We start from the raw sequence: 20,936 nt of genomic DNA on the forward strand, positions 1-20,936 counted from the left end.
TGACAGAAAGAGACTATTTTTATTTTATTTTTTGCATATAAACAGCACCCTTACACATAGCTACAGATACAGATATACCATTGTGATGTTGATCACTTATACAGACAGTAAGATAGCAATAAAATGATGATTTTTTTAAGAAACATATATAAATGCACAGATTTAAAGTAGTTACACGGTACAGTTGCTAACCATGCTGGCAGCGGCCCCCAGAGCGGCTCCCAGAGTGCCCACGATGGCTTGACCTGCCAAAGGGATTCCAGCAGCTCCTATAATGACATGAAATATGTCAGTTGAAAGAGTTTGTGTAGCCTATTTGCCACTTGAATAAATCAGATTTATTGTTAAACCGCTTATTTTATATATTTAGCTCACCAGCAGCTTGAAGAGTTGCTACCACACCTCCAGCTGCGACCCCTCCTCCGTTAGCCACGGCGGCAGCTGACATCATACTGGAGGCAAGTGAACCTGCAGCAATTCCACCTGCGGTGAAACCGGCCGCTGCTAGAACAGCAGGAGCTGCAACAATTGCTCCGGCTATTGGTGGAAATTATAAATTCCATTAAAATAATTTATATACAGTATGCACTAAAACATTAACTAACATTTAGATCGTAATCTTTGTTAACGTTAGGCATTATTAATTCATGTTATCTTAGGCCCATTAAATAATATTAATAAAACTTTTAATTTTATACTTATATTGACAAAGTAACATAAAACAGCAGATAGAAAATATAGGCATGGTTTCACAAACAGGGCTTAGATTAAGCCAGGAGGTCTAGATATTTAAGTAGCTTTTATAAACATGTCTTAGAAACAACAACAACAACAACAACAAAACACAGCTCAGACATGTATTTTAGTCTGGGAATAGGCTTAACCTTGTCTGTGAAACCAGGCAAAAATAGGCTATTTATATATTTTTTACATTTTATATCTTATATTTACATTCTTACCTGCTGCTGCACCAGTTGCAATAAGCGTAACTAGAGGATAGATGGAAAAACAAGTACACTGTCAGTTTTGTTGATAAACATTTAAAATTCTACAGTTATATTAAAAGATACTTACAGGGGTCCATTTTAAGTCGACTCTGTTAAAGCGAACAAAGGATGCTCTTGCTTTACACTGCTCTCTTATATGTGAGAGGCGAGCTTTTATAGCTTTCCTTTCAAAGGAATCGAAACTAACATCAGATGGGTGAGAGAGAGACATCTGTTGGTCAAATGGCTGCATTGCAGATAATGGCAGATAATATGTTTAAAATGGCCACATATTCCATGTACAGTAATTTGAGCATTCAACCATGTGTATATGAAAACATTTTATTACTTTCATTTACATTTTTTAATATTAAATAAAGATTTCTGTTGATAACGGTGTAAACAACTAAATAAGAATTAGAAAGAAGGCTTGGTATTCATGGTATGGTATTTAAGGAACTCCAGTAAAGCGAACAAACGGGATGTTCTAGCTTTGTTCTGAGCCCTTTAAAAATGTGTGAGAAATTAATAACTCGCTGGGCGGCTATTTTTCAAGAAAGGAAACCGAAAGCAAAACAAACAAACAAACAAACAGAGCGGAACTAACACTGGAGGAGGGCAGACCAGATATTGTTCTGATTCATCAGTTGCTGTTTGCTTACTGCGTAGTCTTTGACCTATTTATTTAGTTTAGTTACAAGGACAAGGCAGACATCAGACAATAACGAGAAACAGAGAAAGAAAATGTTACCAAAGACTTACAAATTGCGGTATGCAGGTCAGAATATGGGAGGTAAATTGCTAAAATTCCCACATACTGTAGCCACACAGAAATATACAACAAATATTTAATTTTCATAAACCTGGGGGGAAAAAAAACAAAAACAAACTTAGATATTTGTAAGTTGAAAGGCCTACCTGCATTTTCAATAATTACAAAGTTTTTAAAGCTGCAGTCCGTAACCTTTTTTGGTTAAAAATTATCCAAAATCAATTTTTGAGCAAGTACATAACCAGCCAGTGTTCAAACCTATCTCATTATCTTAGCTTGATTCACAACGGTAAGCTTGTAATAATGTTTTATAATAAGAGCGACATGGTGGATTTCTGCGGGAAATTTGAGCATGCAGCAGGTCCTCTGTGCATCATTACGTCACGTCCGTAAACAGAAAAGAAGGAGTCCAGGCTAGTCAGTTTTATCACGTGAAGATGCTGCTGGTAGCGGATCATTTATAGCCTTTTCTCACAGCAGCTGAAATAATTAAACTTATCATTTTGATGGTGGATTGTAATCCAGAAAGATCCAAATGACAATCATCAGTGACAACTGGAGATTCACCCGTAGTCAAAAAGCAAAAGACTCTGGACTGTGGAGTGGCTACAGAAACTTAAATCTACAGGTAACACTAATATACACATAGTCGTGCAATGCTGATGTTGTTAAGATTAACGACTTTAATAATATAACAGTAATAATAATTTGCATGGTTTGGCGTGATCCGAGCTAAACGATCGTTAGATTTAATCATCATTGGCAGCGCGATTTATTGTAGGCCTAATGCTTTTTTCCTCAGTTGGTCAGAACAAAAGTGGCAGACATGTTACTTACTTGTTCAGATGATATTTTCCAGTGAAAATTCTTATATTGGTCATACTTTCAAGACGTAGAATCTGTGATTCTGAAGTTCAGTATCCACACCGGTGCGGTGACTGACAGCAAGCATTAGATTCATCCGCGCTGACGAGCTGTGCCGAGGCACAACGCACGTACAGATAACTGTTCCGCATATGACGGCAATTGCAGGTTTCAAACAGAGATGGCGACAAAGAGGAAAAATCGCGGACTGCAGCTTTAAATGACCAATTTGAGTTAGCCTATTGTGTAAAGTAAAGCATCAATAGACATTACAACAAGTTCAGAAAGAAACATTTTATTTGATTAAACAGAGAATTTATTACACAAATGTTTGGTGAGTAAATGATGACTGAATTTTAATGTTTGGGTGAACTAGGCTAGCCTATATCTTGATTTTTTTTAATCAATATGGAAATATGCAATTGAAAGTAAACATATGGTCAGCTGATGTTTTATAAATAATTTCCTTAGAGAATTTAATTTACTGAAGGCTACCAAAGCTAGGTTACTGTTAAATTAATTCACAAAATGTGCACAATACTGTTCATGACGGATGTAGGCCTATCACTTTTCTTTCGGTTTTCCTTTTTTTATTCAAAATATTCACAAATTTGTAAACTAGCCTATCATGAACAGGCTAAATAGGCGCTGAGCAGACTGCAGCTTTCAGACATGGCTTTACATTTTTATAGTTCACTTGAGGCAGTTACAATGGCATTTTATAACGACGCATGTTGAGTGCGCATCAGTGTAATGTGCAGCACGAATCTCTCCACTAAACTACGACCAAGGCTATTTTACGAGGTGGCTAATTCATACAAATTCAAACGACATCACTCGTATGAATTCATATGATTTGTCAAAACCTCAGTGATGGGTAGGTTTAGGGGCATGGTTAGAGGTAGGTCATCGTAAGAATTCTTATGAATTTGGCAACTCGTAAAATAGCCTACATACGAATTCGTCCGAATTATATTGTTTTGTTGTTTAAATCATGTAATTTGTGCTGCCACCGCAGTTCAGAGAATTGGATCTGTTGGATTAAAGCGTAAATTCACCAATTTCTCCCGTAATACATAAAAGGGGCCGGTGAATGTTTATCTGATAAAACATTGTTAGATTTTAATTGAAGAAAAAATTAGCCTATTATTATCGCTTTCCATAAATAGCTATCAGTGTGTATTTAACAAAATGTATTTTTGGCTAGTAGCCTATTTAAAGCTGCTGTCCATAACTTTTTTTGGTTAAAAGTGATCCAAAATCAATTTCTGAGCAAGTAGGCTACATAACCAGCCAGTTTTCAAAACTATCTCTTTACCTTAGCCCGATTCACAACGATAAGCTTGTAATAATGTTTTATAATTCCAGTGGTACCGGTGGGTTTCCGTGGGAAATTCGAGAATTTGTCTTTTGCGTCATTATGTCACATCTGTTTACATAGTGGGCTATATCGCATGTGAGGTGGATCATTTATAGCCTTTTCTCAGAGCTGCTGGAATAATTAAACTCATAATTTTGATGCCGGATTGTAGCCTATGGTATGACAATTTAACGTTAGAGATTAGACTGTACAGTAATTGAAATCTATTGGTAACGCTAATACACACTACACATAGACACAAACATTTGATTCTGCTCTGAGGAGCCGTGCTGATGCACAACGCAAGGAAAGATAATAATTCTGCAAACAACTGCAATTGCAGGTTTCAAACAGAGATGGCATCAAAGAGGCAAAATTATGGCCTGCACCTTTAATGTCTATTTAAATGTCTGAAACTTGAAATAAACTTGAAATAAATGTGGTTGAAAACACTGAATAGTTGTGAAAATATGAAAAGCACTGAGCGCATCCATCTCTACCAAAGCACATTTGAATTTAGCAGTGAACATTCTGATCTTATCGGTGTTGTCATATGCTTCAAAGGGTTCAGATCAATCACCTTTCACCTTTCATATCTTGCATTTTATGGACATTCTAACTGCAATCTATAGGCTTTATCACGCAGTGAGTTGTTCAGTCAACTGAACTGAATGTCAGGTGACCTATAGGTCTAGGGGTTAAGTGCATTAAAAATTTTCAGTGTTGCATTTTTGTGATATTTTTTATGCATTTTTGTGATTATTTTGTTTACAACAGCAGAAACCACAATACTCTTCATCATCTTCTTCCTTATCATTATGTTGCTTCTCTTCATCATGTTCCTTCTCTTCATTGCCATCATCTTCCTTATCTTCATCGTCTTCCTTCTCTTCATCACCTCAGATGGACTCTTGGAACGAGAAAGCAAATCTGCAGCTCCACCTACTACAGCACCTGCTGCTGCACCCACAGATGCCACGACTGCTGCCGCACCTGCAGACAGTCCAGCAGCACCTGACCAGGGACAACATTAAAAGAAGGCAGAGGTGTAAAGTCCAGCGGTCAGAAAGTAAAAGTCCTGCCATATGTTTATTCCACCCATCATTAATCGGTTACCTCCTGGCTGAAAAACTGTGCTAATTAGCAAATCCAGGAGATTGGAACAAAATACTCAGGAGGACTTTTACTTTCTGAACCTGGACTTTACACCTCTAAAAGGAGGAGACAATTTTTAAATCACCAACAGATGTTCTTGAACATTTTTAGAATGTCAGGAAATAATGGACATTTATTTTCAAAATGGAAAATGCACTTATTTCATAGTTTGGCCCACATGGCCTATTCATTTAAATTCAGGTTTGATAGCCTACATTTATTCTTAAGGCCGTTTCATCTGGATATGGCCTACGTCAAAATATGAAAGAACTTTACTTTACCTTTACACATTAAAACAAACATAGGCTACCTGCTGACTGGAGGAGCGCGACCAAACTTCCTGCAGCCACACCGCCCCCGTTGGCGATGGCTGCTGATGACATCATGCTGGCAGCCATAGAACCTGCTGCTATACCAGCGGAGGTGAATCCAGCCATGGTGAGCGCCATTGGAGCCAATGCAACTGTACCAACTAATGGATGGAAACAGCACTAACTATCTTCTGTACAACTGATATGTTTTCAATTTTCATTTGAAGAAACAGTCCTCAGAATAACTTTACCTGCCCCAACTGCGGCCCCAATTATCGTGAACAATCCTGAAAAAGAATAAACCTGATGAAATCACTGAAGAATTTGCTTAAAACGTATTTGCTGAAAACGGGCACAGGTGTTGTGCCGAATTCTGACCCCTGCCAGATTATTACCCCCCGGTAGGTTTAGGATTAGGAGTGGGGTTAGAATTATGCAAATCTGGTACTAACTTTAATGAGGGGGTAATAATTTGGCAGGGAGTCGAAATTCGGCACCTGTCCTTCTCTGATTGGTTGCGTCTTGTTCGAAGTCATAAATTATGCTGCGTTCCAGGCATGTTTTTGAGCCGTAAAGGCAGGAACACACCAAGCTGACGCCGACAAACTAGTGGCGACGAAAGCAGACTGTGGGGTTGGCTCACGTCGGCAGCGTCTGTGTCTTGCCCTGATACACCAAACTGACGCTCGACAGCAGACGGCCAAGTAGCACATCCTTTCTGCGCCTGCGTAAGATGAAATGCCTTTCCGTACCAGCAGGTGGGAGTAACTGAACAGCCAATCAGGATGATCAGATGGGCCGACGGACAGACGAGCTCTGACACCGATTCAACGGCTGCATCCGAAAACCTAGGTAACTGTCTTGCTGCCTTATAAGAGAATGATTTGTACGGCAGCGTTTGTGCATGAAGGCACCTCACAAAACGGTTCGATTAAAACGAACTCTGGTGCGATTGCTCGGATAGTGCGGTTCATTTGAACATGTGTGAACGCTGCCATCCGAGCCCTGGTGCGCACCAAACAAGCGGACCGAGACCGCTGAAAAGATGGGTCAGAACGGACGTGCTACTTGGCCGTCGGCTGTCGAGCATCGGTTTGGTGTGTCGGCAACTTTGGACTCAGACGCTGCCGACGTGAGCCAACCCCGCAGTCTGCTTTTGTCACCACTAGTTCGTTGGCCTCGGCTTGGTGTGTTCATGCCTTAAGGATACATCTATGTTTCCTTCAAAAATCGATCTGAGGAGGACCAACTTCAGCCGACGGTGCGGAACACACTGAGAAAACTAGTCGGCCCGGTGTGTTCCTTCCTTAAGTCACTACTTCAAACCACGACTCGTGGCTTTGTAGCGCAGGCAAGTCACACCAAACTGCCTGAGCGCAAGGAATTGTGTAAACAAACCAGCATGGTGGACCGAACGGGAGCAGAGCTTATGTTCATTTACAATCATTTCTATCGCCAAAGGTGCTTACTCCTTGCTTATTTGAGGGAAATGGAGGATGAAAAACGATGCATAAGGCAAGAGAAGCTGTTCTATTTTTTTTTTTTTTTTTTTACGTTATTTGTCTATTACTCACCGTGTACCACTTGCATAAACACCTCATACGGGCTGCCATTGTTGTTTCGCGGGCTATGTGACGTCAAGAACTGGGAGTGCATCGATTTAGTTCGAGTTCACGGGTGGGAAGTCACGAGTTTGAGTTGGAGCTGGAAAAACACGGATTACAGGTTGCCTGGAAGGCGGCATTATTGAATTATAAAATGTGCATGGGCAAATATTAAAATAAATATTCTTATGGACTAATATTTTCTGCTACACATCGTAACGCCTTTACCTGTTCACTGAAATCCATGGCTTCTTGCTTTACTAAACCGTAAGCCTTAAGGCATCTTGTCACTGACTCTATTTTCTACTTTTCAAATATTAACTACGCTTGAACATGCAGTAAACTTATTTTACAACGTTTCCACAGAGTAAATAAATACCCTACTTATAGGCCTACATAAGAACACATTTCTCCTACGATCTAAAATAGGCTATAATTTTAAGAACACAAAATATCTAAATAAATATTACGATTTTATTATGATTATCAGATAGAACATTTGTTATTTATTTGTAATTGTTAAAGGTCCCGTTCTTCGTGATCCCATGTTTCAAACTTTAGTTAGTGTGTAATGTTGTTGTTAGAGTATAAATAAAATCTGTAAAATTTTAAAGCTCAAAGTTCAATGCCAAGCGAGATATTTTATTTAACAGAAGTCGCCTACATTGAACGGCCAGTTTGGACTACATCCCTCTACTTCCTTCTTTAATGACGTCACTAAAACAGTTTTTTGACTAACCTCCGCCCACAGGAATACACATGAGTTGCGTTTGTAGAGTGTGTTTGTCGCCATGTCGTCGAAACGCTGTTATTTTCATCCCGCAGTCCAATCACCGGGTCTGATTCCGGCTCAAATTGATAGGGTAAAATTAAAGACATGTTTACAATAACACTGAGCGCGTGCATCTCCACGTTATGGTAAGAGGCGTGACCTTTCCGGGCACGGTGCGCTCAGAGCTGTCGAATCACAACACAGGAACCGCTGGCACAATCAGAACTCGTTACGTATTTCTGAAGGAGGGACTTCATAGAACAAGGAAGTCATCAGCCCTTTTTTATTACAGTGGAAACAGCGGTATACAGATAAGAAAATTATGTGAAAAATACTGTGTGTTTTTTTTTTTACACGCGAAACATGAACACATGTTATATTGCACACTATAAACACAATCAAAGCTTCAAAAAACCACGAAAAACGGGACCTTTAAAATATATGTAGGCTACTACCATCCATTATATCAGTATTCTATAAATAATCGAATGTGAAATGAGTTTATACCTCTAACGTTACATCTCATAAAAGCAAATGTTTGTGCTACTTACCGCGCTTCATGATTTAGATTAGAAGATTGTAGCACAGGAGTGCCACTGTGCAGTGTACCACAGCTATTATGCTGCAGACGGAATGACGAAAGAAAACTGAAACTGTAAGCTGCTCATTCCAAGTAAGGGGTGTGGCAACGTCCATAAGTGTTTTCCTCATGCTTTTCCAGGACTGCGGTCAATAGGTCAAGTCAGCCGCGGTTTGAAAATACTCGGTCAAGCCAGCCGCCAAAAAAAAAAAAAAGTGTGTATGTATACACAAATACATATACATAAATGTATACATAAATACAGAAATAAATATACAAAGAAATGTAAAAAAGCAAAATAAATATATAAATAAATACACAGAGAAGCAAAAAACAAAAATAAATAATTATTTATACATTTATTTCCTTATTTATGTTTATATTTATTTTTTCCACATTTATTATTTTTTTCTTTTATCTATTTAAAGATAAAAGAATAGAAAGTGGGGGGAAAATCACATTATGAAATACATGTTTTTCTCCAAAACACGTTGGCCACAATTATTGGCACCCTTTTATTCAATACTTTTTGCAACCTCCTTTTGCCAAGAAAACAGCTCTGAGTCTTCTTCTATAATGCCTGATGAGTTTGGAGAACACCTGACAAGAGATCAGAGACCATTCCTTCATGCAGAATCTCTCCAGATCCTTCAGATTCCCAGCTCCATGTTGGTGCTGCTTCTCTTCAGTTCACTTCACTCATTTTCTTTAGGGTTCAGGTCAGGGGACTGGGATGGCCATGGCAGAAGCTTCATTTTGTGCTCAGTGACACATTTTTGTGTTGGTTTTGATGTTTGTTTTGGATCATTGTCCCGATGGAAGATCCAACCATGGCCCATTGTTGGATTTCTAGCAGAAGTGGTCAGGTTTTGATTTTTTTATCTGTTAGTATTTGATAGAATTCATGATACCATGTATCTGAAAAATAGGCCCACAACATTAAAGATCCAGCAGTATATTTAACCGTGGGCATGAGGTACTTTTTTTCCCTGTGTGCACCAAATCCATCTGGTGGGTTTGCTGCCAAAAAGCTCTTTTTTTTGTTTCATCTGACCATAGAAGCTCGTCCCGTTTGAAGTTCCAGTCGTGTCTGACAGCTGAATATACTGGAGATTGTTTCTAGATGAGAGCAGAGGATTTTTCTAGAAACCCTCCCAAACAACTTGTGGTGATGTAGGTGCTGTTTGATCTTTTTTTTTTGGCTTTCTGAGACTCAAGACTCAACTAATCTCTGCAATTCTCCAACTGTGATCCTTGGAGAGTCTTTGTTCACTCAAACTTTCCTCTTCACCACGCATTAGGACGATTTAGACACATGTCCTCTTCCAGGCAGATTTGTAACATCTTTAGTTAATTATTTTACTTAATTATTGCCCTGATGGTGGAAATGGGGATTTTTAAATGCTTTAGCTGTTTTCTTATAGCCATTTTCTATTTTGTGAAGCTCAACAATTTTTTTGCTGCACATCAGAACTATATTCTTTGGTTTTACTCAATATGATGAATGATTACGGGAATTTGGCCTTTGTGTTTCCTCATGTTTATGCTCCTGTGGAACAGGAAGTCATGGCTGGACAATTTCATGTTCATGATCACCCTGGTGTTCTAAAAAAAATGTAAATGGGAATATACTTCAGAGATATTTTACTCAAAAATTCTAGGGTTGCCAATAATTGTGGCCAAGGTGTTTTGGAGTTTTGCGTAGACAAAAGGATAATTTCTCTCCTCAAAAGGATAAACAATGCAGATTTATTTTTATAGTCATCTTTGATCATATTTACCAAGGGTGCCAATAATTTTGACCACCACTGTATGTATTTTTACATTTCTTTGTCCATATGGTAATGAGGAGGGCGTGGTTTACCTCAGACATATCAATCGAGCTCAGAGTAGGCGAGAGCGAAGCGTTGAGGTCACTATGTCACCTCGTGATGTGCCCGAAATACAAGTGTATCCTACTGATGTTGATACTGGAATGAATGATTGGGTAGTATGGCCAAAATCTTCTATCACGGGTTAAGTCATATAATCACCCTAACTGTAGGCCTACGGTGTAACATGGATAGGCTACTCTTTATTCCGGACATGGCCGTAGAACATAGTCTGGTCTGGATTTGTAAAATGTCCTGCGCTGGCAAACATGAACAGCAAAATCTTCAAAGATCTGATAACAGGGACTCTGAAGTGAAAACGCTTGTTATTTCTCATTATTAATCATTTGAATGAATGGGCTTGCATTTGATTGAGATTCGGGCACCGGTCAGAACACGGAAAGGAACCAGCACATATAGGCTACAGTGAAGTCTACGCAAGCACATTGATTAATGCATTTGAAACAAGACCACAAATTCACTTCACATTCATATTTCCTACTTTTACATGCACAACATGTGACAAATGCTTAAAATACTACTCATATTTCAAAGATCCAAAATAGAACAAAATAGCACACGCTTTTTTTTTTGGCAGCTGACTTGACCGTGTATTTTCAAACTGCGGCTTGCTTGATCGCAGTTACAAATTGCGGTATGCAGGCGAGAACATGGGAGGTGAATGGCTATACAATTCCCCAACTGTAGTCACACAGAAATATACAACAAATGTTTAATTTTCATAAAGCCAGGGAAAAACAAAACAAAATGCATCCCTCGTATTTGCAGGTGCATACAGTTATTATAAGACTACACAAAGTGCTCACACAAATACATTGTCATCATCAGTTATTAACTGACAGTCTATTTTGGCATAAGCTCTTTGGTCGTCAGCAAATTCATCATCTCTTCCTCCTCCTCTTCATCGTCTTCGTCATCAGATGGAGGTGGACTCTTGGAATGAGAAAGCAAATCTGCAGCTCCACCTACTACAGCACCTGCTGCTCCACCCACAGATGCCACGACTGCTGCCGCACCTGCAGAAAGTCCAGCAGCACCTGACCAGGGACAACATTAAAAGGAGGAGACAATCTTTAAATCACCAAAAGACATTAATATGTTCTTGAATGTTTATAGAAAGACTATTACAATTTCCTTTTAAACTTTTAATAAAAAAATACCTGCCGACTGGAGGAGCGCGACCAAACTTCCTGCAGCCACACCGCCCCCGTTGGCGATGGCTGCTGATGACATCATGCTGGCAGCCATAGAACCTGCTGCTATACCAGCGGAGGTGAATCCAGCCATGGTGAGCGCCACCGGAGCCAATGCAACTGCTCCAACTAATGAATGGAAACAGCACTAACTATCTTCTGTACAACTGATATGGTTTCATTTGAAGAAACAGTCCTCAGAACAACTTTACCTGCCCCAGCTGTGACCCCAATTATGGTGAACAGTCCTGAAAAAGAATAAACGAATTTGTTTACAGTCAAGTCTGTACATTCCCTGAATTATATATGAATTCTATATGAGTTTAGAGCGATAGGCTGGATATTACTAAATAATATCTACCTAGTAAAAGGTCTAACTGCATCTTTTTGCTGATGTACGAAGTTATAGTCTACTATAAAATGTACAATGTCAGTTATTTTATAACATAGTCCTTTTAGGAAAATCTTATTATAAGATTTCTTATTTGCTTAAAATGGATAGTTCCAGTCCTTGATTCGTTCATTTTTTCTTTAATAACAAGAACGAGTGGTATACATACAAAGATTGACTTCCATAAAACCAGAGCCATAGAGAGAGGCTACAAGGTTCTACATAAAACAAAACACAAATAGACAACGGTCCTTGATTCTGATTGGTTGAGTCGCGTTCGAAGCCGTTGTAAAATAATAGCCTATACGCTACAAAAATACATTACAAATGCGCATGGGCTAATATTAAAATAAATATTTTTATGGACTAATATTTTCTGTTTAGCATTGTGCCTAACGGTTTTAAATTCACTGTAAACCACGGCTTCTTGCTTTATTAAAGGGGACCTATAAAGCCCCTTTCACAAGATGTAATATAAGTCTCTGGTGTCCCCAGAATGTGTCTGTGAAGTTTCAGCTCAAAATACCCCACAGATCATTTATTATAGCTTGTCAAATTTGCCCCTATTTGGGTGAGCAAAAACACGCAATTTTTGTGTGTGTCCCTTTAAATGCAAATGAGCTGCTGCTTCCAGCCGCTTTCCACTTTTAACAGCTCGCGCTTCAGTTGCTCAACAAAGTTGGAGAATCTCACGCAGCGAAAATGAAGATTGTCAGTAATGGTGTTCAGCCATTCACACGGGGCATCAGTGTCAACGCTTGACGGAGGACATGTCTGAAGCTTGTGCTGACATGACCATTATAGTGATAACAGCCAATCACATTACTGTCCGGTGTTGCACGAACGCAATCGGCTAGCGACTACTCTAGGGTATTTGCATAGGGGGATCTGATTGGATGACGCCTGCGTTGGCACTTGAAAAGTTGAGAAATCTTCAACTTCTGCCATTTGCAACTCGAGTGAAGCGACGCGATGGAACCCACAATTCAGTTCGGCAACTCATGACATCACCCATTCAAAGTAATTGAGAAGCGTTAATGCCGGCGCCCCATGTGAATGCAGCGTTAGATAGTTCAAACCGGAGTCAGACAATGATGGAGAGACTGAAGACGCTCGTTTGTTTTAGTCCTTGAACAGAATTCTTTAAAAGAAAATAGTTCCCTTTGTGTGTTGTAACTTTGCAGATGTTGTTTATGCTCTAACAGCAACAATAAATAAAAAAATAATAAAAAAATCAGTCAACCACCCCTTTAAACCGTAAAGGCATCTTGTTACTAACTATATAAACAATATATTTTCTACTTTTCAAATATTAACCACGTTTGAACATTAAAATTATGAAACTTATGAAGCTTATTTTGCAACGATTTTTGCAGAGTAAATAGTACTTTATACAATAATAGCAAATTTCTCCTAAAATATCAAATATATGAATAATGTTAAGATTGAACATATATGTAGTTTATTTTTAACTGTTAGGCTACATTTGTACATTAGCCTAACATCCATTACTATCAATATGTATTTCTGTAAAATGTAAACGAATGTGAAAGGTACTGCTAAATGAGTTTACCCCCTGACACTTGCATAACATCTCATAAAAGCAAAGTTTGTGCTACTTACCACGTTTCATGATTTAGAAGATCGTAGCACAAGAGTTTGTACCACCGCTATATAATGCTGCAGACGGAATGACGTAAGAAAACCGAAACTGCTCACAGCTGTTCAGTTGGTTGCTACTTCTTTTACTGTCTATGGTTGCTACCGTTTCCCCTTCGGCGCGCATGCGCAACATCAAGACAAAACTCATGATTACGCGTAATTTCCGTTGATCGGATTGTGTAGCCTACTTTTTCATCGCGTGTGTCAGTTTTTAGTGTTACCTATTCTCCATCACCATAAAATACATTTCACGCTGTTTGTTAGATAATTTGCAATTACATACAGGCTTTTTATTTATAGAATATGTTGTTATAATTTAAAGAATCTTTTTACACTATAAAGAACCTTTTGTCCAATGGAAAGTTTCCATGGATGTTAAAGGTTCTTCATGGAACCACAGATGCCAGTAAAGAACCATTTGTTTTTACTGTAGCCTACCCTTCTGGTCAACTTCAAAACTTTGCACTGAAACTTTATTTTCTCCATGATTAATGACGTGTTTTTGCTAATAAGCAAGTCACGGGTAATAAAATATCTGTAAAATAATTGTCAATAAAAGCATGCAAATTTTATTTTTCACATTGATGTATATAGGGACAGGAATTTAATATGTTAATTCATTTTAAAGTAGGCTAGTACATTTACACATTCTATGACAAACTACTGAATATTAGTAATTCTGAACTTGATGACAGGATGTAAAAGTGCTTTTAGAAAGCAAACTTAAATTCATACATATAATACTCTACAATTAGACCAGATTTGACTGACTTGTGTGTCTTCAGCAAACAAAAAAAAGAAAGAAAAAAAAGTGGTTTCTGTCTTGAAGATTTGCGTTTATGTATGTACAATTTGAACAAAATAAGATGAAGTATATTTGTTTTTCTGTAAATGCTCTTCTTTCCAATTAAAAAAACAAAACAAAAAACAAAAAGACATTTTCCCAAAGTAAAGAAAAATCTTTGTCAGTCTTTGTTCATAGGGAAAAATCTTTCCACAATAATTTAAAGTATTGGCAAAGCCTAAATAAATGCACTATAGCTTCTGTATGTTTACAAAAAGAACAATTTTTGTATAAATATCACTTTTGTATTTATTTAAGAAAGTATTAACGCGATGGCTAATTAAACAGGAAACTACTTATTAGTAATTTAGAACCTATTCGTGATCAACCAAACTTTCCTCCTGACAATATCAGAAACAAAAGCATTTCAATAAACTTTAACATTTGGGACTGACACACTTTCATTAAGATATCATAAACATATCAATCTATTAGAAGCAGCTGATGAAAAACAATATTTCCCCACCACTGTAACAGTAGGGTCTAAAGGAGGTAAAATAGAGGGATCGGGAAACAGTCTAATAACTCCGGATGGTATGGAATCAAAGACAATAGTATTCTTTAGGGGTAATGGGAATGTTGAAAGGACTAAGAAATTCCTCATAGTTTAATAAATGGCCATTTACATTAAACAATTGACTTACAAGCAAAATATCTGCCTCAAACCAGTGCTGAAAGAGATTTGTTTTGATTCAATTTGTTTATTTATTTAATAGGGACAATCTTTGCAATTAAAATATGAACATTAGTATAAAATACAAAATGTTAACAAGCCGGATTATATAGCAACATTGCTAATTTACATCTGTAGTCCCTTGACACAAGGACACAATACTCAAATATACATAAAACACTAATAGTCAAATACCCCAAACACATTATTAAAAAATACACAAGTAAAATGTTTACACATCTGGTTCAACATAAGCCACTTTTTAAGGTGATCTTTATATGTGTGATATGTACAACACTGTCTTAATGACCTGGGTAAGCTATTTCAATAAATACTCCCCATTTCAGACAATACTTTTTGTCCAAAAGTCATTTATCTATATGGCACCCAGCAATCCCCTCTAATGACAGATCTAATACCAATGCCACAATCCATCTTCTTCTTTTTTTTATTTTTATAAATTAATTGGTCCCACTTTATATTAAGTGGTCTTAACTGCTATGTAATTACATTTAAATGAACCATTTAATACAATGCACTTAATGTGTAAATACATGTTTTTACACTGTACTTATGTAAAAAATACCTGCATGTAATTACATCTGCAATTAATTTCTGTAATTACATTTATAACTACACTGCTGACCCATCCCTAACATGTTAACCCACCCTTAAACCTACCCATACCACCAAACCTGCCCCTAACCTTACCCGTATCCATCTCAATAGCAGCAAAAAGTGTTTTGCAATACAATATGAACACAATAAGTACATTGTACTTCTTTTTGACGTAAGTACATAGTAGTTAAGGCCACTTAATATAAAGTGGGACCAATTAATTTAATGAAGGGTCGGCAAGCCCATGCCAGACCTTATATACCGAATTTCTCTGAAAAGTTGTGCTTGTATAACAGAGACCAGGCGAGAAGGACCTGCTTATGAAATTGAGATAATTTATTACAATTGCAAAGCTGCACTGACTTTGTCAGTGTTTGTGATCAGAAGCTCGATGGACATTTCTTATCTCCTCATCCTCTTCAACAAACCAACAGCTCCTCCTAACAGACCCCCTGCAGTGCCTCCCACTGATGCCACACCAGCTGTTGCAGCTGCAGACATACCAGCAGCACCTGAGGGCAAGGACAGCACACAAACGCCTTATGACATCAATAACTGAAAGCCTTGACCCGTAAAACAGGTATAGCAGTTTTGTAATTAGAATACAAAATATTTCATCTATATTAAACAGGTAGGCTACTATTATTTTATAAAAAATCAGTTACACCAGTAGCTTACAAGGCCTATTTATTTTAAATACAGGTTTGTTACATTGTTTTTTCTCTTATTAAGGCATTTATAGTCTTAACGAAGGTTTAGTAAATACCTGCTGACTGGAGCAGCGCGACCAAACTTCCCGCAGCCACTCCGCCCCCGTTGGCGATGGCTGCTGATGACATCATGCCAGCTCCCAAAGAACCAGCTGTGATTCCAGTGGCGGAGAACCCAGCCATGTAGAGCGCAAACGGGGTCAAAATAACAGCACCAGCTAAACAACATGAAAATAAATAAATAATGCTAAGCATTTCTAAGGAAAATAGCATTTATCATTTAAATTATTGTACTAACAAGCATTTTCTTTATTAACCCTGCTGGTTTTGTTTTTTAAACCGGCCTAAAATGTTTGCTACTTTTCTTTTTTTTTTTTGCACAAAATACAGAGACGACCTGATTATAATATACAATTTTGTATAAAATACACATATCAGCAGTATGTTCAATGTCATCAGAATACAGAGGGGAAAAAAGAAAAATAAGAGAAGACAGAAAAAGAACATGAGGATAAACTAGAGTACAAATTAAAATAACTGCAAATTGAAGTCACTCTACTTGCTTTCTTATTTACTGAAAATGAGATGGTGTTGAGATACTTTTTAAATTCCTTAAAAAAGACAAGAAACATTGGTTTGTTACTGTTTTTCCCAAATCTAATTTTCAGCAGTAAAACAAATGTGTTTTAAAGCTTGTTGTTTTGTAGAACATCACAGTTACATATAATATGAGAATAGTAAGGCCATAGTAGATAGGGAGTATGTGTACTTTAAGTAATATAATTATATTCTCAGAATGACAATTTGTTTTCAAACATAGTCTGTGAGGTAAAACGCCCACTTCCCATTATCATATTTACTGTATGGTTACTCTGTTCTGAACATCAAACCCTTTGTTTTTCCAATCAAATGTAATCTAACTAGGTGGTTGAATAAAAATGTTTGGACTTTATATTTAAAGGGGTCATGATGTTTCCTGGGGTGCACTTATAATGTTAATATGCTTTTTACATCAAAAATTGTCATAATTTAGAAATAAAAGGCATTTTTCCTACCCTGACTTTAGCTCTCTGATTGAACGCTCTGTTTTAAGGGGCGTGTCTGCTGTGAGACTTCAGTGTAAACGCCCACTGCTGTGATTGGCTAACGACTTTCCATTTGAAATAGCCAAGTAGCCTATTACTCTCTCTTTTAGTACGCTTTTACTATTACAGCTCTCAAGGTTAACTAATCGTGAAAAGTGCTGCATTACATTTCGATCCATGGCATTATATTTAGATTGTGGCATGAACGGTTGCAGTGATGAACATTGTAGCTGATCACAGACATGTTGAGCGCATGAAAGCAGTGACTCAATTTCTGTACACTAACAAATGCTTTCATCATCACTAACAGCGCAAACGCGATGTAGCTATGAGATATGGAGCTGTTTGATTGACAGCTCCACTGATTGCAAAGGGAGCGTTCTTTGATCGCTTTCTTTATATAATTTAATCACCATTTAAAAAGCAGATTATTTTCATCCTACTAAGAGAAACAACTGAAGTTAACCATTCACTGGTTTGATTTACTGACAAAGAACATCTGACTGTACTGAATCATTACATATCAGATCAGACATTAGAACAGTAGGAGTAACTCAATTGCATTACTGCATTACTGTCAAGATCATATCGTAATAGTCTTTGCAAAGCCGAAATGCGATGGATTTACCAAAGAATTAACAGTGACATACTAAATACTAATAAATAAAGCTTAACTGAGACATTTACAGTTGCAAGAAAAAGTATGTGAACCACTTGCAGAATCTTTGAAAATGTGAATAATTTTAATAAAATAAGAGAGATCATACAAAATGCATGTTATTTTTTATTTAGTACTTTCCTGAGTAAGATATTTTACATAAAAGATGTTTACATATAATCCATAAGACAAAAAAATAGCTGAATTTATTAAAATAACCCCGTTCAAAAGTTTGTGAACCATTGATTATTAATACTGTGTGTGGTTACCTGATGATCCATGACTGTTTTTTTGTTTTGTGATGGTTGTTCATGAGTCTCTTGTTTGTCCTGAGCAGTTAAACTGAGCTCTGTTCTTCAGAAAAATTCTCCAGGTCCCAAAACTTCTTCAGTTTTCCAGCATCTTTTGCATATTTGAACCCTTTCCAGCAGTGACTGAATGATTTTGAGATCCGTTTTTTCACACTGAGGACAATTGAGGGACTCAAACACAACTATTAAAAAAGGTTCTTGATCTTCAAATTCCAAAAGTTTTCACCCCCCGACTCTTAATGCATCGTGTTTCCTTCTGGAGCATCAGTGCATGTTTGAACCTTTTTTAATAGTTGTGTTCGAATCCCTCAGTTGTCCTCAGTGTGAAAACACAGATCTCAAAATCCTACAGTCACTGCTGGAAAGGGTTCAAGCATCCAAAAAAATATAAACATCTTTATATAAACATCTTTTATGTAAAATATCTTACTCAGGACAGTATTAAATAAAAAAAACATGCATTTTGAATGATCTCTCTTATTTTGTTAAAATTATTCACATTTTCAAAGATTCTGCAAGTGGTTCACATACTTTTTCCTGCAACTGTACATTGTTGAAAATAAATAACCATATTCCTAGCATTATCAATTAGGATATTTTAAAAGGTAATATTATTTTTGTCCTGTTGTATCGCTCTCCTCTCCTCATCTCACTAACATGCCAGTGGGCGGGGCTAACATTAGCACTGATTTCTTCTGTGGAGGCGGGGTTTCAGCTATTTATGACAGGCACATTCCAGGATCAGTCATTTAATGGGCCTGGTGTCAATAAAAGTTTTTATGGGACTAAAAAGGAAGTTTTCAGTTCTGAAACTTACAAGATATTGTTATAGTATAATGACCTCTTATATATCAACCTCAAGGAAAAGTTGATTTCTCAATTCATGACCCCTTTATAAATTAGCATCAGGTAGCTAGTTAGCTAGCCAGTTACCATCAGCTAACAATATTTTCAAATAAGATATTATATTTTTGTAAATCATAATTATTGATTATATTCTTTTTAATTTTAAGTTAAAACTGCCTGTACTCTGATTTTTCTGTAAACGTATAAAGCAACTTGCTTTTTCAGACTGGGGGCATTTTACCCCACCTGTGGGGCATTTTACGCCCCCCTTGGTACATATTTAATGTTTGTTAAAAGTCTAATAACATGAAAACGCTGGACATTTTTCATACTTGGTTTATAATTTATGTCATTGTCACTAAAACTATGATAGCTATACTGGACACATTTAACTTTTGTTTCACAGTCCTTAAGGGGGCGTTTTCCCCCACCCTATCCTATCCTACACCTGGCTGGATACTATCATTAATAATGTGTGAACTTGGCAAAACGAACATCTTATATCAATATTTAGAATGTTTGCTACTTACCAGCCCCAGCTGTAACCCCAATGGCGGCGAATAGAGCTAAAATAAAAATATAAAGAATGAAACACAAACAAACGACGAAACACAAAGAAGATACCTTTGCGTTGCGCCGTTTATGAAAACTCACCTTTTGGAAGCGGCATGCTTTCGAAAAGTTTACAATAAATGAAACTACAGCGTGACAACAGCAGAATGACTTTTCATTCGGAAGTCTTGTACTGCAGCTTAGGTTTTGAAGACTACACGCCCAAATGATTCACAAAACGAAACTGCAGCACTGCAAGAACAGTATATTCCTCCACGGGGCGCTTGGCGGCTCAGAATCCCGAATTCTCCACTGAAGTACATTCGGCTTTGAAATACATTTAGGGGGCGTTTTTTTTTTTTTTTAGAGAAATATGTGCACTAAAGGGTATAATCTTTTACATTTATTAATAATTTAGTTTGTATCGACCTTTAACAATTAACGCAAAACCGAACAGAAAGTTTGTTGATGTTTACTATGATGGTTTATTTACTAATCACATCCGACCGTGATTGGCCGATCCCGAGAAGCGCCGAGAAAAGTAACAAGCATCACGCGTCAACGCCATTTTGGAATAAAGATAAATGTATGCGTGACTAAATAATAAGTAGTATAACTTTCTACTGAACAATATTTTCATTTTGGGGAAATTTTATATTCATAAATGTAAGTGCCTTAAAACAAAGCCATTGTTTTCCGTTTTTCAGAAAGAAAAGATTATGATTTTCTTATTTGTTTCCTTTGATAGAGTTGTGCTGTTCTTTAGTGATTTTATGTGATTTTGCAATTGTGTTTTTCTGAAAAAAAAAAAAAAAAAAAAAAAAAGTAGCTAAAAATTGCAGAATGGAAATCCACTTCGAAACATATATATATTGTACTTGAGAGTTCTGCAATGTATTTTGTCATTTAATTTTCTAAAAGATAATCAGATACATACTGAAGGTACATGGGATAGTATAAAATTAAATATGAATATAAATAATAGGCGGGAAATATACGAACCATGTTGTTAGTATTCGTCTCCTAAAATGTCCACGCATGTGAATATCTTTAAAACCAACAAAAACGTAATAATTAAAAAGAAAATAAATTAATTG

The 20,936-nt window shown here is 37.0% G+C and overlaps 4 protein-coding genes across 5 annotated transcripts; all 4 read right to left on the reverse strand.

The window, feature by feature from the left end:
- Nucleotides 1–1,204, reverse strand: LOC125277329 (interferon alpha-inducible protein 27-like protein 2A). Its single transcript, XM_048205719.1, has 4 exons — nucleotides 1,075–1,204; nucleotides 960–989; nucleotides 376–537; nucleotides 1–269 (listed from the first exon to the last, which is right to left on the reverse strand). Exons 1-4 carry the CDS (start codon nucleotides 1,082–1,084, stop codon nucleotides 172–174), a joined length of 300 nt encoding a protein of 99 aa, XP_048061676.1. The 5' UTR covers nucleotides 1,085–1,204; the 3' UTR covers nucleotides 1–171.
- A 2,011-nt stretch (nucleotides 1,205–3,215) lies between these two features.
- On the reverse strand, nucleotides 3,216–8,491 carry LOC125277330 (interferon alpha-inducible protein 27-like protein 2A). Of its 2 annotated transcripts, XM_048205720.1 has the most exons (5): nucleotides 8,376–8,474; nucleotides 7,023–7,178; nucleotides 5,700–5,735; nucleotides 5,448–5,609; nucleotides 3,216–4,996 (listed from the first exon to the last, which is right to left on the reverse strand). In XM_048205720.1, exons 2-5 carry the CDS (start codon nucleotides 7,102–7,104, stop codon nucleotides 4,674–4,676), a joined length of 603 nt encoding a protein of 200 aa, XP_048061677.1. In that variant the 5' UTR covers nucleotides 7,105–7,178; nucleotides 8,376–8,474; the 3' UTR covers nucleotides 3,216–4,673. The 2 variants fall into 2 exon arrangements, with proteins under 2 accessions (XP_048061677.1, XP_048061678.1); XM_048205721.1 differs by lacking the exon at nucleotides 7,023–7,178 and having other exon boundaries at nucleotides 8,376–8,491.
- A 2,503-nt stretch (nucleotides 8,492–10,994) lies between these two features.
- Nucleotides 10,995–13,661, reverse strand: LOC125277331 (interferon alpha-inducible protein 27-like protein 2A). Its single transcript, XM_048205722.1, has 4 exons — nucleotides 13,504–13,661; nucleotides 11,702–11,737; nucleotides 11,457–11,618; nucleotides 10,995–11,333 (listed from the first exon to the last, which is right to left on the reverse strand). Exons 1-4 carry the CDS (start codon nucleotides 13,511–13,513, stop codon nucleotides 11,140–11,142), a joined length of 402 nt encoding a protein of 133 aa, XP_048061679.1. The 5' UTR covers nucleotides 13,514–13,661; the 3' UTR covers nucleotides 10,995–11,139.
- Nucleotides 13,662–15,067: 1,406 nt separating this feature from the next.
- Nucleotides 15,068–20,178, reverse strand: LOC125277332 (interferon alpha-inducible protein 27-like protein 2A). The gene is made up of 4 exons (XM_048205723.1): nucleotides 19,942–20,178; nucleotides 19,818–19,853; nucleotides 16,444–16,605; nucleotides 15,068–16,189 (listed from the first exon to the last, which is right to left on the reverse strand). The coding sequence occupies exons 1-4, from the start codon at nucleotides 19,955–19,957 to the stop codon at nucleotides 16,080–16,082; spliced, it is 324 nt and encodes a 107-aa protein (XP_048061680.1). The 5' UTR covers nucleotides 19,958–20,178; the 3' UTR covers nucleotides 15,068–16,079.
- Between the last annotated feature and the right edge of the window lie 758 nt (nucleotides 20,179–20,936).

This window comes from Megalobrama amblycephala, linkage group LG10, assembly GCF_018812025.1.
Source record: "Megalobrama amblycephala isolate DHTTF-2021 linkage group LG10, ASM1881202v1, whole genome shotgun sequence".
Lineage (NCBI taxonomy): Eukaryota > Metazoa > Chordata > Actinopteri > Cypriniformes > Xenocyprididae > Megalobrama > Megalobrama amblycephala.

Bases quoted from the DNA above. Each gene is read 5' to 3' on its own strand.
- LOC125277331 (XM_048205722.1), bottom strand. The intron at 11,619-11,701 runs GTAAAGTTGTTC...TCCATTCATTAG, and splicing joins TGGGGTCACAGCTGGGGCAG to TTGGAGCAGTTGCATTGGCT. The intron at 11,334-11,456 runs GTATTTTTTTAT...GTCCCTGGTCAG, and splicing joins CGCGCTCCTCCAGTCGGCAG to GTGCTGCTGGACTTTCTGCA.
- LOC125277330 (XM_048205720.1), bottom strand. From the start codon at position 7,104: ATGCACTCCCAGTTCTTGACGTCACATAGCCCGCGAAACAACAATGGC. The intron at 5,736-7,022 runs GTGAGTAATAGA...ATTCTTTTTCAG, and splicing joins GTTTATGCAAGTGGTACACG to GATTGTTCACGATAATTGGG. The intron at 4,997-5,447 runs GTAGCCTATGTT...GTCCCTGGTCAG, and splicing joins CGCGCTCCTCCAGTCAGCAG to GTGCTGCTGGACTGTCTGCA.
- LOC125277329 (XM_048205719.1), bottom strand. The intron at 538-959 runs GTAAGAATGTAA...TTCCACCAATAG, and splicing joins TGCAACTGGTGCAGCAGCAG to CCGGAGCAATTGTTGCAGCT. The intron at 270-375 runs GTGAGCTAAATA...ATGTCATTATAG, and splicing joins AGCAACTCTTCAAGCTGCTG to GAGCTGCTGGAATCCCTTTG.
- LOC125277332 (XM_048205723.1), bottom strand. The intron at 16,606-19,817 runs GTAAGTAGCAAA...CATGTTGTTTAG, and splicing joins TGGGGTTACAGCTGGGGCTG to CTGGTGCTGTTATTTTGACC. The intron at 16,190-16,443 runs GTATTTACTAAA...CCTTGCCCTCAG, and splicing joins CGCGCTGCTCCAGTCAGCAG to GTGCTGCTGGTATGTCTGCA.